We start from the raw sequence: 18,264 nt of genomic DNA, 5'->3' as shown, positions 1-18,264 counted from the left end.
AAAAGGGCACCAGATCAAATTATTTAATTGTGAGACCATGTGGTTGCAGGGAATTGAACTCGGGTCCTCTGGAAGAGCAGACAGTACTCTTAACCTCTGAGCCATCTCTCTAGCCCCCAACAGCTTGTTTTTAGTGTGGTAAATATTCTTAAAAAATGGAGTGATACTCAGCCATAAAGAATGAAATGTCTGTATACGTGTGGGGGGGGGACAGCTGAAAAACAAACAAGCAGCCTCTGTCTACAATTCTAGAAATGAAAATTTTAGGAATTCAAACAAGAACTATGGAGGCAAGCTTCAGCAACAAAATTCAAGCAATGGAAAAGAGAATCTCAGGCATTGAAGATATGATAGAAGAAATGGATATATTGGCCAAAGAAAATGTTAAATCTAAAAAACTGACACAAAACATCCAGGAAATCTGGGACACTATAAAAAGACCAAATCTAAGAATAATAGGAATAGAGAAAGGAGAAGAATCTCAGTTCAAAGACCCCCAAAAAATATTTTCAGCAAAATCATAGAAGAAAGTTTTCCTAACCTAAGAAGGAGATTCCTATAAAGGTGTAAGAAGCATACAGAACACCAAATAGATTGGACAAGAAAAGAAAGCTCCCTTGGCACATAATTATCAAAACACTAAATGTACAGAACAAAGAGAATACTAAAAGCTGCAAAGAAAAAGGCCAAGTAACATATGACAGACCTATTAGAATTACACCTGACTTCTCAGTGGAGACACTAAAAGCCGGAAGGTCTGGACAGACATGCTGCAAACTCTGAGAGACCACAGATTCCATCTCGGACTACTATACCCAGAAACTAGGTGGAGAAAATAAGACGTTCCATGATAAACAAATACAGAGACCCATAGCCGGACACTATGCAGAAGAAAGAGACCTTGGAACACACATCTCTAAATGGGATGTCTTCATCAACTTCCTCCCCTCAGAGCTCAGTATCCCATGGAAGAGGTGACAGAAAGATTTAAGAGGGGATGGAGCACACCAGGAGAACAAGGCTGTCTAAATCAACTAAACAGGGTTCCTATGAACCCACAGAGCCTGAAGCAGCATGCACAAGGCTAACCCAGTCTGTACCAGATCTTCTGAGTATATATTATAGTTTAGTATTTTTACAGGACTCCTGAGTGTGTGAATCAAGTGGGTCTCTGAATCTTGTGTCTGCTTTTGGGGCTCTTTTCCTTCTGTTGGGATTCCTTTTCCAGCCTCAATGTGATGGTTTTTGTTGTATGTTTTATTTTGTCATGTTTGGTTGTTAAGAAGCCTGTTCTAAGGGAGATGGAGGAGAGTAGAGGGAGGGAAACCACAGTCAGGATTTATTATGTAAGAAAATCTATTTTCATTTGCTTGTTTGTTTTGATTTTTTCGAGACAGGGTTTCTCTGTGTAACAGCCCTAGCTGTCCTAAAACTCACTTTGTTGACTAGACTGACCTCAAACTCACAGAAAGAACCTATTTTCAAAATAAGGAAAAAGAGTTTGGAGGGTTGGAGAGATAGGTCAGCAGGCAACTGATTGCTGCAAGCATGAGGTCCTGATTCAGATTCTCGGAACCCATAGGAAAGCTGAGTGTGGCAGTGCTGCATGGAACCCAGTGCTGCACCCAGAGACAGGGAGATCGAGGGCCTCACTATGCAGCCAGGTTAGCCAAAAAGCAAGCTTGAAGATCAGTGAGAGACTCTGAATTGATTGGGAAAGACATCCCTGTGTTAACTTCTAGCCTCTACAGACAAGCACAAATGCACACACACACACACACACACACACACAGAATTATCAAATATAGTTGGCTTTTCTTATCTACAGGTTCTGCATCCAGCTATTTAACTAACTTTCAATAAAAACTTATTGGTAATAACACATCATTATTGAACACATGCAGACATATTTTCATGTGTGTATGTGTGTATAGCATATGCATATGTGTATGGTGACTTCACATGCTGAATGTGCACTCAAAAAGACCAGAGAAGACTATCGGGTGTCTAGTTTCATTACCATACACTTATTTCTTTGAGACACTGTCTCCTTCTGAATCTAGAGCTAGGCTAGTGGTCAGCAAGCTCCAAAAGTCCTCCTGTCTCCACTGTGCCCCCTATACACACACACACACACACCACAGCACTAGGGTTGCAGGCATACACACACATGGCCACACACAGTTTCTGGGTGGGTGTTGGTGATTTCAACCAGTTTCTCAAACTTGGTAGTGGTGCTCTTACCCATTGAATCATCTCTCCAGTCCCCAGATTTTTTCTTGTCATTCCCTAAATGCTATAGTATAACTATGTATAAAATATTAGGTGTACTGTGATGCAAATAGATTTCCATGGGCATATGTTATCAAATGTACGTGATGGTGTTGTATGACACTGTTCCTGTGCATACGTGAGCAAACGTACCACTCCAAACCAATGACAGACCAAATTAAAGATACCACCAAAGTCCAACTTGGTGAACCAATGAGCTTTATTGGGGTTACTTAGAGGTGCAGAAATTATTCAAAGACAGCTGCATCACCGAAGCCCACCCCATCATGGGTGAAAACCCACAATAGCTGGAAATCTGGAGTTCATTGCCATGACTTGCAGACAACTGGATGTGTTGGAATGTGTCCCCTCCAAATAGCTTAGCTGGTCTTTGCCTTTTCCAGACAGCTTGGATCACCTGAAAGTTACTCTCAGTGGCTCTTATTGCTTATGTTTATTTGGTGGAGGGAGATAGTTTATCTATTTAGTTTCAGGGGCTTCCTGAAACTTTTGAGTTGTTTGCTTCCTGAACTTAACTTGAATGGTCTTCTTTCGTGTGGGATGGAGGGCATCACCTTTTGTTAAGCACATCCTAAGGAGCTTCCCTCCAAGATAAAGTATTCTAACTGGGAGGAGATTGCTATAGAAAAATGGCCTATAGACAAGGCTTCTGAAGAAGTACCTCAGGTTAAATGAGGCCATGGATGTGGGTTCTGACAAAATATAACTAGGGAGAAAGGGATCTGGACATTGGCGGGAACAAAGGAAAGAAGGCAAGGGTACCTACAGCAAGATGGTGGCCATTGGAAAGTCAGGAAGAGAGGCCTCTGGGGAAACTACATCTGTCAGCATCTGTCATCTGTGACCTTGAACATTAGTCTCTAGAATTGTGAGAAAAGAAATCTCTGTTGACCAAGCCATTTGGCCTACAGTCTTTGATATAGCAGGTTAGCAGACTAGTAGAACATTCTACACTCTACCTCAAATGCTAGAGTATCCCAAACAGTAGGTAAGGATTAGTTTAGACAACTCAGTGGCCCTAGTGGTGAGGGAGAAGACAGTGGCAAAGATGTTGACTTTAATGATAATTGTTTCATAAAATAAAAATGGAAACTAATCTTTTTAAACCTCACATAGCCCAGGCTGCCTTCCAATATGCTATAAAGCTAAGACTAGCTTTGAACTACAGGTCCTCCCACTTCTACTTCCCAAGTGTTGAGATTTCAGGCATGTGTAAACCATGCTTGGTAAAACAAACAGTCATTTTGTATATCAATGATAATTAATAGTTTAATTTGTGCCCTTCTAAGTTTACTACTTGTGTATTGCAAAAAGCTTTTGGTGGCCTTACATTGGGGGAAATGAAAGACTATCTAAGTAGGACTCTCATTGGGGGAAATGAAAGACTGTCTAAGTAGGACTTTGCAAATAGTTCTTTAAAAATCAGAATAAAGAACAGGCATGCATATATTATTTAGCATTGATCCAACAAGTTAACTTTGAAATCATGGGAGATAGAAGGACATATATGAAGGGTGTTTTCCTAGCACTCCTGGATGGGTTTCTTAGACCACCTCCTTTTTATTAATATATTCCACAATGTTACATTATCATTCATGTCTCACTAAACTCTGAACACAACCACAGTTCTTTTTTTTTTTCTGGTTTTTGAGACAGAGTTTCTCTGTAGCTTTTGGGTCCTGTTGTGGAACTAGTTCTTGTAGACCAGGCTGGCCTTGAACTCACAGAGATCCGCCTGCCTCTGCCTTCTGAGTACTGGGATTAAAGGCGTGCACCACCACTGCCCGGCAAACACAACCACAATTAAAGGGCAATGTCTTAACTTGTTTTAGAGGCTGCTGGGATGTGAACAGATGCTAAATAGACGTCTCTGTCTCTGTGAGTGAAAGATGTAGCCCGGAGAAAACACCATACTGTTAAGTTACTTTTGGGCAAGTTTGGTTGGACTTGTTCTATGTCTTCTAGATAAATAACATGAAGGCTTATTTTTTTAAACATTATTTTAAAATAACACATCAAATTACAAGTGATGACTGACATCATCATCTGGTCTATTGAACGCTCAATCTAGTTGATAACTGCTGTCTAGTTCCTAGACAGTGTTGGCTCTCAGACTGGAAATGCAGACGTCTATCTGTTTCTTTTGCTTTTTGATGTTATTTTCTCTTAAGAAATTGTGTGCTTCTCATTCTCATGAGCTGTATCACCTCAAGTCTCCTTGAAATGCTGATTATTCAGAAGAAATTAATACCTCTTCGAGCTCCTCCGTGATAATATCATGCTACTGAGAAAACAGTTCATTTTGAAAGAGCACGTGCTCTGTGGTAGAGAGGCACGAAACAGTGACTAGGAAACAGAGAAAGGAACACGGTTCTCTAGCACACTCAGCTCCACGGGACAGACAGAATGCATACACGTATCTCCATCTTCAGAGTTTCTCTGCCAGAGAAAAGTCAACCATCTAAAGAGCATTTCTCATAAGGGGAGATTATCTATAGCTTGTTAAAGAGAGCCTGTGAACATCACTACCATACGTTAACTATGCGAGTGGACAGAGGGACAGACCGAAGCATGAACAACACTACCTTACATTAACTGTGGGGGGTGCCGCACAGGTGCAGGGACAGACCAAAGCACAGCTTGTCACCAGAAGGGGCTTATGTGCACGTGGGCTCCGTGCAAATGAGTTTTATTCAGGTGCTCTCCAGTTCTGCATGGTCTAAAGAACACAGTGCCACCCATGAAGGAAGGCCTCCATGAGGAGAGAACCCAGGGCCCGGCACTGAAATGCAGCATGACCATGTGTCCTCTGTGCTCTTCCCAGGATCTGGGAACAGCTAATACCAGTTGCTATCATGACAAATTCCTACAACGCCTCGCATAATACTGTGTGTACAACTGATGCTTAATACATAGAAAAACGCTGTCTTGTCAGTGCAGCTTTGCACGGCTGAAGAAGGGAGAGTGAAAGCCCAGCGGGGCACTGGGGTGGTTTTCATACTTTGTCGTTCACAGCAATTTCTGTAGTGCATACAAACCATGAAGAAGGCGAGGTTTACAGAATTACAGACCTCTAAGAGAAAATCGACCAGTATATCAGATTGAACAAGATGTAAGCGGCTGGGAAGACGATCCTGGAGTATTTATCGATGGCATGGGTGTTGATCTTCATGCTCACGTAGCTGCCTCTCTGGCTTTTCCTCTGGGGAGAGCCCCTCTCAGGGGCCAGGGTCAGCTGCACCATCATCCTGTCGGGTTTCTCGCCATTCTCAGGCATGTAGCCGCTCAGGTCATTCACCTCCCCGTCACTGTAGCTGCCGTCCAGCATCACTGCCCGGGGCTGGGCCAGTCCGCAGCTGCAGGAGACCTGCAAGCACACAGGGGCACGTGAGCTGAGCGCTGTCCCTCAGGTGCCCGCAAAGCACTGTGTATGAAGGGTGTTACCCTCTAGCCTCTTTTATTCTCAGCTTTAGGGAAAAGGTAAGAAAAATGATGATGGTGTCACTGTGAGCATCCTAAGACAGCTGTGAGCACAGCCCTGCATCCGAGGTCAGGGAGGTCAGGGTGTGAGCACTAGCGCGGTGCTCATGGGAACTGGTGTTGAACTAGTATCTTCATGCTAACTTGTAGGAAAGAGCACACTGCTGTACTAGAGACCGATAAGACTAGCACCAGCTAGCCCCGTCCTCCATGAAGTCATAATCCCTGAGCTCATACCATGCCCCCTTTGGGGAAAGTGGCAACAGACCCAGGGTCTCTATGTTAGACAAGAGTGATATCCTGAGCTACACCGTTTTCATTTTTCATTTTGAGACAGCCTTGGTAAGTTACCCAGGCTGGCCTCCAAATTGTGACTCTCCTCCTGAGAAACTGCATTACAGGCTGTCGACATTACACCTGGCACCAAACCAACCCTTCATAAAAATGGTGACAAATGACGCTATTTGGTGTGTGCCACGAGGGTCGGGACTGAAAGACAGCAGTTTGGGAATAGTGTTACGGTAAGGGATTGCTGGAGGAGAGAGGCTCTACATTGTAGGCTGGGAAGGGAAAGGAAGGGCGGGAGCAAAGATAACTTAAGAAATGGTGGGAGAGGGCTGGAGAGATGGCTCAGTGGTTAAGAGCATTGTCTTCTCTTCCAAAGGTCCTGAGTTCAATTCCCAGCAACCATATATGGTGGCTCACAACCATCTGTAATGGGGTGTGGTGCCCTCTTCTGGCCTGCAGGCATACAGACAGAATATTGTATAAATAAATAAATAAATAAATAAATAAATAAATAAATAAATAAATAAATAAGAAAAAGAAAAAAAGAAATGGTGGGAGATAGGAGGCCTTATATGAAGGGAAGTTTCTTAGGATAGAATATGGTGCCCCTGGAGGGATCTTTTAAATCACCTCCATATTTGTTAATAATATGTTCCACGGTGTTAAATTATCATTTATTTCCCTCACTAAACTCTGAACACAACCACAGTTGAATGGGCCATGCCTTAATTTAGTGGCACTGGGATGAAGATGCTGAGTGAATGCTTTCATTGAACGAAAGATGTAAACGTCAAATATTCATGGCCATGGCTGGAGGTAGGCTGAGGAGAGGGTATCACAGCCTCATTTTACAGGGAGGGTAGGACCTGCCCACCATGCCAAGGCTTGCCCAGTCTATGTCATGGCAAAGTCACCTTCTCCCGTAGCTTCCGTTCCTTCCGCTCCTGCACTGTGGTCAGGTAATTGACAGCCGCGTACTCCAGCACCGAGAGGAACACGAACACGAAGCTGACCCAGAGGTAGATGTCCACGGCTTTGATGTAGGACACTCGGGGCATGGAGGCATTCACGCCCGTGATGATGGTGGACATGGTCAGCACCGTGGTGATGCCTGCCACAGACGGTGAGACATAAGCACGCGCTCGCATTTGCCAAACATTGTGTGCCTTGTCCCTCTGTGACTCCGCCTTTCGTTCTGCCTGCTCCCTCCTGGTGACCATCCTCCTGTCTTCACGAGCTAGCTGTCACAGATCTCTCCCTGCTCCTCTGCTCCTCGTTTCCACTTTCTCCTCTGCACACCTGGCACATTCGTTACAGCCCCGGACACTTCAGCATGAAGGGATTGCCTTCCGTTGTCCCAAGAAAGGAGATACGGATATAAGCAACCACGAGGTAAAGGAAGTCATTTCAACACTGTGTCCTTGGTGCCATAAAAGTTCTATAATCCTGGGCTCGTCTCTTTAGCTGACAGCTACCCCATGCTGGGCCTGTGTGCCTATCCAGCAGGACTACCTCGAGCACCTTGACATCAGGTTTATCAGGATCGCTTTATTTATAGGAGGCAGATCTTAATGAGCTTGCACATGCGCTCTGCACAGTAGCTGTTGGAGTGCCAGCTGACTGCTGAAGAACAGGGCATCATGGGTGGGAATTTGCCCAGGATTGCAAATTAAGCTTGGGGTCACCCGAAGGGCCAGCTCCAAACCCTTTCACTGAAGCCTGGTGGGACACCCTGTCACTTGCAAACCTGGGCCATCTGAGCTGTAGTGGTGGCTGTGACCTACGGGCTCAGGGTTTAAGATGAGGGCATTTGATGGGGTGCTGAGGAAGGAATGGAAGGAGAGCAGGAAAACTCGGGGATTCTGACTGCAGATATGGTGAAGCACAAGACTCCTCGTTTTTTAATAATCCCCTCAAGGTTTCTACTGCAAAGGTTCCCTGGGCCACCCTTTGAGAAACCTTGTTGCAGAATACCGTATACAGTATACAGACCAACAGGAAGAGCACACCAAGACTGGGAGCCCTGGGGCCTGGATAGATTTCCACGTGGTGCTTAGATTGTGTGGTGCTACTTAAACATTTCCAGGTTATTCTGTAGAGAGGAGTACAGGACCCTCTTGAGAAGGGCGGAAGGAATGCCTTGGATTTCCAGACACGTGTAGTGTACTCTTGAGATAGTCCTTACCTAAGGGAACTCTGGCAGGCACAGCTCTGCGGTCGATCCAGAAGGACACCCAGGACAGCATGACCATGAGGGTGGCGGGGAAATAGGTTTGGAGCAGGAAGAAGAAGATGTGGCGGCGTAAAGTGAAGTTAATGTACAGACGGTTGTACCAGCCTGGGGACAAAGGAATAAGAGAGAGAACACAGTGTAGCTGCTTGGCTTCTTTAAAAGACAAGGCTTATTTATAGAATCTTAAATTTCTTAGAGCTCACTCTGGAACCCTACCTTAAACAGTGACTGGGCCATGTGGCAACCCTCACCACTCGTGTGAAGCCACTGTGAGGAATCTTTGTCCCTTTTGTAAACATGAAGGGAACCCTTGAGAAAGTCACTTAAAGTTTTGTTTCTCAAAATATGTCCTTGGGCCTGTCTGCCTCACAATCACATGGGAGCTTCTTAGAAGTTCAGATGTAGCTCATGGATAGAGTTCTTGACCAGTATACACAAGGCCATACGCTCAGTCCCCTCCCCTTTCTCTCTCTTCCTCTTCTCTCCCTCCCCCCTCCCCATCTCCCACCAGATTCCTACACTGTAGCCCAGACCACTGGAGCTTTCTTGAGCAGCAGCCTCATGGGGTTTGTGTGCAGAGCAAAGCTCGAGACAGTACTTAAACAGCCCCCTTTATTTCTTTCCTTTTCCTTTGGCAGGGTTTTAGGTCGCCCAGACTGGCCTCAGACTCACAATGTAGCTGAGAATAGCCTTGAATTCCTGATCCCGCCCTGTTTCCACCTTGGTAAGTGCTGGGATGTTGGTGACTATCCCCAGGCCTGGCTCCCTTCCTGGATTTCTTTATGGGAAGAAATGGGTTTTGAGGTGGAACACGGTCTTTGATCTGGGCATAGAGTAACAATCTCTGGTCCATTGGGCTTTGCTCTGCCTTTGCAATTTCCAGGGAAAGGAACACGTGTGAGGATGTGGGAGGAGGGTGTCCAGGGCTGGGAGTAAGTGGGGTCCTGGCAGCAATAAGAGCGGATTTGGTGTCCTCAGTGAGTACGTTGCATAGAGCTGGCCTCTTGGTACCAGCAAGTGTAGAGGACTTTCAGAAGACTGAGACCCAAACCACTGAGCATCCAGGGTGAACAGTGCAGCATGGGAGTTGGATTGGCATGCTAAAACTTGACTGTCAGTGCTCTCTAACGGATTAGGATGCGCTTACATGGGGGAGCTCCCTCAAGAAGTTCTGCAGAATCTTCCGAAAGGTGAGATCAAAACAGAAGCAAGGGATGGAGAATGTCAGCTGTCTACCAGCGCAGGCCAGCTGCTGGGGAAGGCCATGGAGCACAGCCTCAGGCAATGGGTGGTGATGAGGCCTGTATAGACCTCTGACTCATAAGGCCACAGCCAGGTCCACGTGATGACCAGGGGTCATTCTGAGGAACGTGGGTAGTAGTGGTACACCCGGGGAAATGGAGAATGGCGGTCTGAACTGAAACTTGTTTGTGGCTAGAGAGAGAGGCTCTGCTGAGCATGTCAGGGATGCAGCATCAACAGGACACGGCATCATCTCAAATAAACCTACTCACACAGCTTCCCTCGGAGCCTTAGCTCGCATTTCCTAGGTAGCTATCTCTGATACATTGATGGGTCAAAAATTACCTATAATCTGGGTGGTGGTGGCACACGCCTTTAATCCCAGCACTCAGGAGGAGGCAGAGACAGGCAGATGTCTATGAGTTCGAGACCAGGCTGGTCTACAAAGTGAGTCCCAGGACAGGCTCCAAAGCTATAGAGAAACCCTGTCTTGAAAAACCAATAAATAAATAAATAAATAAATAAATAAATAAATAAATAAATAAATATTACCTGCAAAGCTAGTTTCCTTGGAGCATACCTATAGCCCAGCCCTGGAGATACTGAGCCAGAGGCCCAGCCTAGATGCATAGTGTATAGTGTGTTCACCAGCCTGGATACATAGTGTATAGTGAACTCACCAGCCTGGATACATAGTGTATAGTGTGTTCACCAGCCTGGATACATAGTGTATAGTGTGTTCACCAGCCTGGATACATAGTGTATAGTGAACTCACCAGCCTGGATACATAGTGTATAGTGTGTTCACCAGCCTGGATACATAGTGTATAGTGTGTTCACCAGCCTGGATACATAGTGTATAGTGTGTTCACCAGCCTGGATACATAGTGTATAGTGTGTTCACCAGCCTGGATACATAGTGTATAGTGTGTTCACCAGCCTGGATACATAGTGTATAGTGTGTTCACCAGCCTGGATACATAGTGTATAGTGTGTTCACCAGCCTGGATACATAGTGTATAGTGTGTTCACCAGCCTGGATACATAGTGTATAGTGTGTTCACCAGCCTGGATACATAGTGTATAGTGTGTTCACCAGCCTGGATACATAGTGTATAGTGTGTTCACCAGCCTGGATACATAGTGTATAGTGTGTTCACCAGCCTGGATACATAGTGTATAGTGTGTTCACCAGCCTGGATACATAGTGTATAGTGTGTTCACCAGCCTGGATACATAGTGTATAGTGTGTTCACCAGCCTGGATACATAGTGTATAGTGTGTTCACCAGCCTGGATACATAGTGTATAGTGTGTTCACCAGCCTGGATACATAGTGTATAGTGTGTTCACCAGCCTGGATACATAGTGTATAGTGAACTCACCAGCCTGGATACATAGTGTATAGTGAACTCACCAGCCTGGATACATAGTGTATCATGAATTCAGGGTAGCATGAGCAAGGGAGTGAGCTCCTGTCTTAAAGGAAAATAAGTCACCTCTCCTTGACACATACCACCCACTGGATTTTATTTAGGACTCTAGTCTTCTGTTTCAAAATTCTGCTCACTTGATGTGACAACCAGATCATACACGTCCTAAACAGAGCCTGAAGCACCTGGCCACCATGGGGCCTCCCTGCACTCCACGCATGCTCCGAGCTCACCTGTACTGCTGTAGAAGGCCAGCTTTGTGGTGGTGTGGAACTCTTGGATGAGGAACTGGGAGAGGGAGATCCTCTCGTCTGTCTTTAAGGAGTCGTTGCCCTTTTTCCAGTATAGCATGAGGTCATCTTCTGTGTAGGCGTCTGGGAGATGAGAGCCAGTGTCAGGAACGGGGTGACAGGCAAGCCAGGCAGCCTGTGGGGCTGTGTGACACTAAGTGTCCTAAGCCACACAGACTGCCTGGCTTGGGGAAAGATAACAAACTGCAAACTAGACAATACAGGCGGACAACTCTAGTTCATCCCAGTTTCTCAAAAGTTATCAGAGCAAGGCTTCTAGGCTCAAGGGCTCACAGTTCCTACAAAAAAAAAAAAAAAAAAAAAACCCTCACCCGCAATCCAGCTGTGATAGGTTAAACCAAATGCTAGTGCTGCTTGCATGGCAGAGTTCAATACTGGCAAGATTTCCTGCGGTCAGCTTTATAGACTAGGACCCAGCCAGCTTGCTCCTCTCTTGCACAGGTGCAATACATCACCTGGGGGCCAGATCATGACTCACTCTCAGGCAGCATGAGTCTAGAAGGGGCTTCTCCTTGGGCCAGTTGTGCCCATTTCCTCAAAAGGAGGAGATGACTGTGGTCAGCATCCTCCCGGCGGCTGCCATGTGCCCAGCACGCCCCCTTCAGGTGAGGCACTGGGTTGCACAGGCACATGTGCCCCTGGTCGTAACTGAGGGGGAACATCTTGGAGCTGCAGACAGCGTCCGCCTCCCTGTAGTCTGTTCTTCTAAGGGCTCGCTAAGCCTTGACTATGTGATAGGAGCCCTCACGTGTCAACCGGTTTGGCTCTGGTACACAGGTGTCAAACCAGACGCTAATGCGTGAAGGTGTTTTCTAGAGGCGACTAGCATTTCAACCAGGAGGCTTTGGGTGAAGGAGATTATCTCAGGTCACCCGGCAGAGCCTGACCCTAGGAGGGGAAAGGCAGGGAGAGCGGAGTTCCTGGGAGAACCGTCCCCTGCCACAGAGAGGGGTTTAGGCGTGCTGGGGTCGGACTCACAGCTCTCGATTTCCAGGGAGCAGGTCTGCGTGTCCAGCGGAAACCTGCTGAAGTCCATGTTGCACATCGCCGTCACTGTCACTCTAGAAACAAAAGGACGCACGGCTTCAGCACCTGCTGGAGACAGCTGTGAAGTGGTGAACAGGTAGAAAAGGCTGCGTCCTGCCCCCGGGTCCTAAGCGGTGTGCTGGCATCAGGAAAGACCCTTAGGCATGACCTGCTCTTTCTGTTTGACCTTAGGAGCTGTACAAGCGAATGAGGATCTCTGCTAACACCAGCACATTCCAGTGTGGTCAGGCAGTATAGCGGTGTAAAAGACACACACACACACACACTTTTCATTTAAATGATTGCTGAAAGAAATGAGTGTTCCCCAAATACAAGAATCCAAATATTTGCCTCACCAATAACTACTCAAAACTCGCTGCCTCTCCAGATATGAATATGCTTTCCCGTTTGCTGTGCTCTCGCTGCTGATGGCATCTACTTATCTGCAGGAGAACATTGTGGGGCAGGGGAACCCATACCTGACACTGATAAGTTATGACCTGAGACTAGAAAGGCCTAGGGGAAAAAAATGTAACTATTATTATGCTAAAGGGACATAGCAATAAAATGACTCCTGATGACATTCTGCTGCACCCGTAGACCGGTACCTCCCTCAGTCCTTACCAGAGAAAGTTGCAGCAGATAGGAATTACCAGGGTCCCACAAACAACATACAGAGAGTGAGAGACTTTGGCGCACTTGTGGGACAATATTATACAGCCCACATATATCTGTATTGTATCAGCAGCCAGCCTCTCAAGCCATAATAGCAACTGAGGTGCTGAAAGCATCTTCAGACTGTCTCCTGAGCTCAGGGGATGCTGATGTCCTGTTGCTCCTTTTTCCTAATCATGAGGACCACCTGGGAAGAAGTGTTAATTCCAAGCTAGTGACAGAGCTGCTGTCATGACTTTAGTCCTCCTACCTTGGAAACAGAATGCTAATGAACTTGCCCCTCAGTTTACCTTGGGTAATCAAAGATGTTTGGAGAATAAACGCTGGTAACCTTCAGGATTTGAATGAACCCTGAGATTCCCTTCCGATATTGCTGTGTGAACTTGTGTCTCAATTATTCCCACACCCTCACACTGGTCCAGAGAGATAGTTTATATTGGGGTTTGGACCCTGGCAAGCACTTATCCCTAAAATGAATGTCTTCATCACCTCACCCCTACAAACACACCAAGGCTCAGGTAGCTCTGTAGAAGCAATTATGAGAGAAAAAGTGGCTATTGTGAAGGGTGTTGTTTCTCTGATTTCTTTCCCAGCATGAGTCTGTGACCTCTGAGGGAGTAGGCCTGAGCCAGGTCCTCTGTAGGTTCCAGTGCACCTGAGTCTGGGACCTCATAGGGAGAAGCTCAGAGCCAGAGACCTTTGCAGGACCAACCCCTAGCCAGGGACTTCCACAGGAGCAAATCCAGACCAGGGACATTTACAGAAATAGGTCTGAGCCAGTAACCTAGACCAGAGCAGGCCTGAGACAGCAAACTCCAAGGGAGTAGAGCAAATCCTGGGAGTGCTGAGTGACCTCCAGGAACACAGAGTGACCAATGGGGTAACTAGAACCATGGCACTAACTGTACTATGAGGAACAACCATCTGAGCCTTGGATCCACTGGCACCTAGAATATTAATCACCAGAGTCACAGACAGCCCCAACCACACCAATTAGAGGAAAAGATGAGTAGAAAAGGTAAGAACAATGCAACACCACAAAGAGCAACATGGCACCAGTAAAATCTAGAGACCCTACAACAGCAAGACCTGAACAACCAAATATAAATGAAGCAGAAGAAAATGACTTAAAAAAATAACTTCAGGAGAATGTTTGAGACTCTTAAAGAGGAAATGAAAAATTTCCTCAAAGAAATGGAGAAAAGAAAAAACAAAAAAATTGGAAGACATCAGCAAATCCCTTAAAGAAAACCAAGAAAAAGCAATCAAACATATGAAAGAGACTATTCAAGATTTGAAAACTGAAACAGAGACAATAAAGAAAACTCAAGCTGCGGGAATTATAGAAATAGAAATCATGAGAAAATGAACAGGAACCACAAATGCAAACACAAACAGCAGAATACAAGAGATTTTGGAAGAGAGAAGAATCTCAAGCGTTGAAGATACAATAGAGGAAATAGACTCATCAGTAAAAGAAAACATTAAATCTAACAAAAACTTAACACAAAATATCCAGTAAAAGGCTGGAGAGATGGCTCAAAGGTTAAGAGCATTGCCTGCTCTTCCAAAGGTCCTGAGTTCAATTCCCAGCAACCACATGGTGGTTCACAACCATCTGTAATGAGGTCTGGTGCCCTCTTCTGGCCGTCAGGCATAACGCAGAAAGAATATTTTATACATAATAAATATTTTTTTAAAAAATCCAGTAAATATTGGACACCATGAAAAGACGAAACCTAACAATAATAGGTATAGAAGAAAATGAAGAAGTCCAACTGAAAGGCACATAAAATATATTTAACAAAATCATAAAAGAAAACTTTTCCTGCAAAGGAAAAAGGCCAAGTAACATATAAAGGCAGACCTATCAGAATTACACCTGACTTCTCACTGGAAACAATGAAAGCCAGAAGGTCATGGTCAAGCATTATGCAGATGTTAAGAAACCACGGGTGCTAGCCCAAACTACTATACCCAGCAAAACTTTCAGTAGAAGGACAAAACAAGATATTCCATGACAAAACCAGATTTAACCAATATCTAGCCGTAAACCCATCCCTACACAAAGTACTAGAAGGGAAAGTCCAACCCAAGGAAGTTGGTACCTCAACAAAAACACAGACAATTGATGAGCTCACAACAACAAATCCCAAAGAAGGGAAAACCCCACAAACTAACATCAACAATGAAAACTAAATTAACAGGAGATAGCAATCACTAGTCATTAATATGCCCTAATATACATAGACTCAATTCACCTGTAAAAAGACACAGGCTAACAGATTGGATACAAAAACAGATTCCATCCTTCCGCTGCATACAAGAAACACACCTCAATCTCATAGCAGACATTGCCTCAGAGAAAAGGGTTGGGGAAAAAAATCTCCAATCTAATAGACCTAAGAAAAAGCTGGTGTAGCTATCCTAATATCTAGCAAAATAGACTTTAAACTAAAATCAATCAAAAGAGACAAAGAAGGACATTTCATATTAGTCACAGGAAAAAGCCATCAAGAGGAAATCTCAATACCGAACATCTATGCTCTAAATACAAGGACACCCTCATATGTAAAAGAACCACTTCTAAAGCTCAAATCATACATTAAACCCCACACAATATTAGAGGGAGACTTCAACACTTCACTCTCAACACTGGACAGGTCAGTCAGACAAAAAATTAACAGAGAAATAAGGGAACTAACAAATGTTATAACTCAAATGGACTTAACAGACATCTATAGGATATTCCATCCAAACACAAAAGAATAAACCTTTTCAAAAATTGACCACATACTCGGCAACAAAACAAACCTCAACAGATACAAAAAGATTGGGATAACCCAATGTATTATCAGATCACCACGGCTGAATATTAGAAGTCAACAGCAACACTAATTCCAGAAAGCCTACAAACACAAATTAAACAATGCTCACTTGAATCATCAATGGGTCAAGGAAGAAATAAAGGGAGGGAGAAATTAAAAACTTCCTATAATTCAATAAAAATGACCACATAACATAGCCAGATTTATGGGACACAATGAAAGCAGTGTTAACAGGAACGTTCATCGTACTAAATGCCTACATAAAGAAGCTGGAAAAATTCCAACTAGTGAATTAGCAGAACATTTGAAAACTTTAGAACAAGAAGAAGCAAACTCACCCAAGAGAACTAGATGGCAGGAAATAGTCAAATTGAGAGCTGAAATCAACAAAATAGAAACAAAGAAAACAATACAAAGAATCAATGAGACAAAGAGTTGGTTCTTTGAGAAAATCAAGAAAATAGACAAATCTTTATCCAAACTAACCAAAACGTGGAGAGAGAATATCCAAATTAATAAATCAGAAATGAAAAGGAGGACATAACAACAGACATGGAGGAAATACAGAGACTCATCAGGTCATATTTTGAAAACCTGTACTCCACAAAATTTGAAAACTTAAAGGCGGTGGACAACTTTCTGGATAAATATCACCTATCAAAATTAAATCAAGACCAGATAAGCAAATTAAACAGATCTATAACTGCTGAAGAAATAGAAACAGTCATCAAAAGTCTCCCAACCAAAGAAAGCCCAGGACCAAATGGTTTCAGTTCGGAATTCTACAAGATTTTCAAAGAAAAACTAATACCAATATTCCTCAATTTGTTCTACACAATAGAAACAGAAGGAACATTGCCAAACTCTTTTTATGAGGCGACAATTACCCTGATATCCAAACCACATAAAGACATTACTAAGAAAGAGAATTACAGACCAATCTCACTCATGAACACTGATGCAAAAATACTAAATAAAATACTGGCAAATCGAATCCAAGAACACATCAGAACCATCATCCACCATGATCAAGTAGGGTTTATTCCAGAGATGCAGCGATGGTTCAACATATGAAAATCTGTCAACATAATCCACCATATAAGCAAACTGAAAAATAAAAACTACATGATCATCTCACTAGATGCTGAAAAAGCTTTTGACAAAATACAACATGTCCCAGACTCAGAGAGAGGAAGATGTGTATCAGAAAACACATCTATCTATCTATCTATCTATCTATCTATCTATCTATCTATCTATCTATCTATTTATTTATTTATCCCTGACTCTTACTAGAAAAACAAACTTTTAAAAGAAATATTTAAAATTTCAGGCTAGAAAGATGCAGTGGTTACAAACACTGGCTACTCTTGCAGAGGACCTGAGTTTGATTCCCAGCACCCACATAATGACTCACAACAGTCTGTAACTCCAGGCCTAGGGGATCTGGCACCCTCTTCTGGCCTTCACCGGCACACACGTGGTGTACAGGCACACGTGCAACCAAAACGCCCATATGCATAATGCAAAATTTAAAAAAAATAGTTAATTAAACTTTTAAAAGTTAAAATATTCAGGTAAGGCGGAAGCTCTCAGCACCAGCCCGCCTTCGTCCCCACCTGAGGCTATAGAGCACTTTCCCATCGGGCTGGACCCGCAGCATGACGTTGTCTGTGGTGGTGTCGTGGATGAAGGAGCGTTTGGAGTGCACGAAGAACATGTCAGGGACCCAGATCTTCTTTACGAGCCGGCCGTCAAATGTCATGCTCAGATTGTTCGTGCTTGGAAAAGACAGCCTCTCGTCCTTCCAATAGTGCCTCAGATAGAGGGTCATGGTGAAGTCCTGCAGGTGGGAGGCAGAGCAGACGCATACCCACCCACTGTGGGGCATGCCACAGAAGCCAGCGGACTGAGCATTGCCCCTGGAGAAGGCAGAGGGGATCCCAGGAAGAGGCCGAGCACAGACCGCCCCTAAACTCCACCCACCCGTGACACCCATCATCTCCGTAACAGCTGCCCTGCTGACACCAGCGACTCAGGCTGAAAGTGCCAGGGTTAGAGCAGTGGGCCTCTCAGCGGGAGGAGCCCAGTCGGTTCCCAGACCCTGAGCAGGGCTGACCTGCGTTGTGTTCTCCGCAGCCTCCTGGAGAGCGGTGGGAGGAGGGCTGTAGGCGTGGCTTGCCTGAGAACCCTGCTCTTCGCTGGCTTCCCTGTCTCCCTTTCTCGTGTTCTGGGAGGAGTCCCCAAGTACACTCTGTTAGGATACTTCTTTCTGGCCTGATTCGTGGAGGCTCCAAATCAAGGTAGACTTGTAAAAAGTCCCCAAACTTGTAGAATGCTTCCCGACCCCGAGCCGTGTTACCGTTAAAATTTTGAAGATACGGTTTCACTGTATAGCCCAGACTGGTCTAAAACCAGTTTCACTATAATAGAAGACCAGGCTGGTCTAAAACCCAA

The 18,264-nt window shown here is 44.7% G+C and overlaps 1 protein-coding gene across 1 annotated transcript; it reads right to left on the bottom strand.

The window, feature by feature from the left end:
- Positions 1–351: 351 nt before the first annotated feature.
- LOC126503663 (gamma-aminobutyric acid receptor subunit rho-1) lies at positions 352–17,688 on the bottom strand. The gene is made up of 6 exons (XM_050145502.1): positions 17,427–17,688; positions 12,257–12,339; positions 11,201–11,341; positions 8,246–8,398; positions 6,975–7,171; positions 352–5,659 (listed from the first exon to the last, which is right to left on the bottom strand). Exons 1-6 carry the CDS (start codon positions 17,639–17,641, stop codon positions 5,366–5,368), a joined length of 1,083 nt encoding a protein of 360 aa, XP_050001459.1. The 5' UTR covers positions 17,642–17,688; the 3' UTR covers positions 352–5,365.
- Between the last annotated feature and the right edge of the window lie 576 nt (positions 17,689–18,264).

This window comes from Alexandromys fortis, unplaced genomic scaffold (genome assembly GCF_014885135.2).
Source record: "Alexandromys fortis isolate MF-2015 unplaced genomic scaffold, M_Fortis_MF-2015_v1.1 scaffold_2_26212498_36691700, whole genome shotgun sequence".
NCBI classification, from domain to species: Eukaryota; Metazoa; Chordata; class Mammalia; order Rodentia; family Cricetidae; genus Alexandromys; species Alexandromys fortis.
This window is presented reverse-complemented; position numbering and strand designations above follow the sequence as displayed.

Bases quoted from the DNA above. Each gene is read 5' to 3' on its own strand.
- LOC126503663 (XM_050145502.1), bottom strand. From the start codon at position 17,641: ATGACCCTCTATCTGAGGCACTATTGGAAGGACGAGAGGCTGTCTTTT. The intron at 12,340-17,426 runs GTGGGGACGAAG...TTTTGTTTCTAG, and splicing joins AAAGTGCTCTATAGCCTCAG to AGTGACAGTGACGGCGATGT. The intron at 5,660-6,974 runs GTGACTTTGCCA...GTGTGCTTGCAG, and splicing joins AACGGAAGCTACGGGAGAAG to GTCTCCTGCAGCTGCGGACT.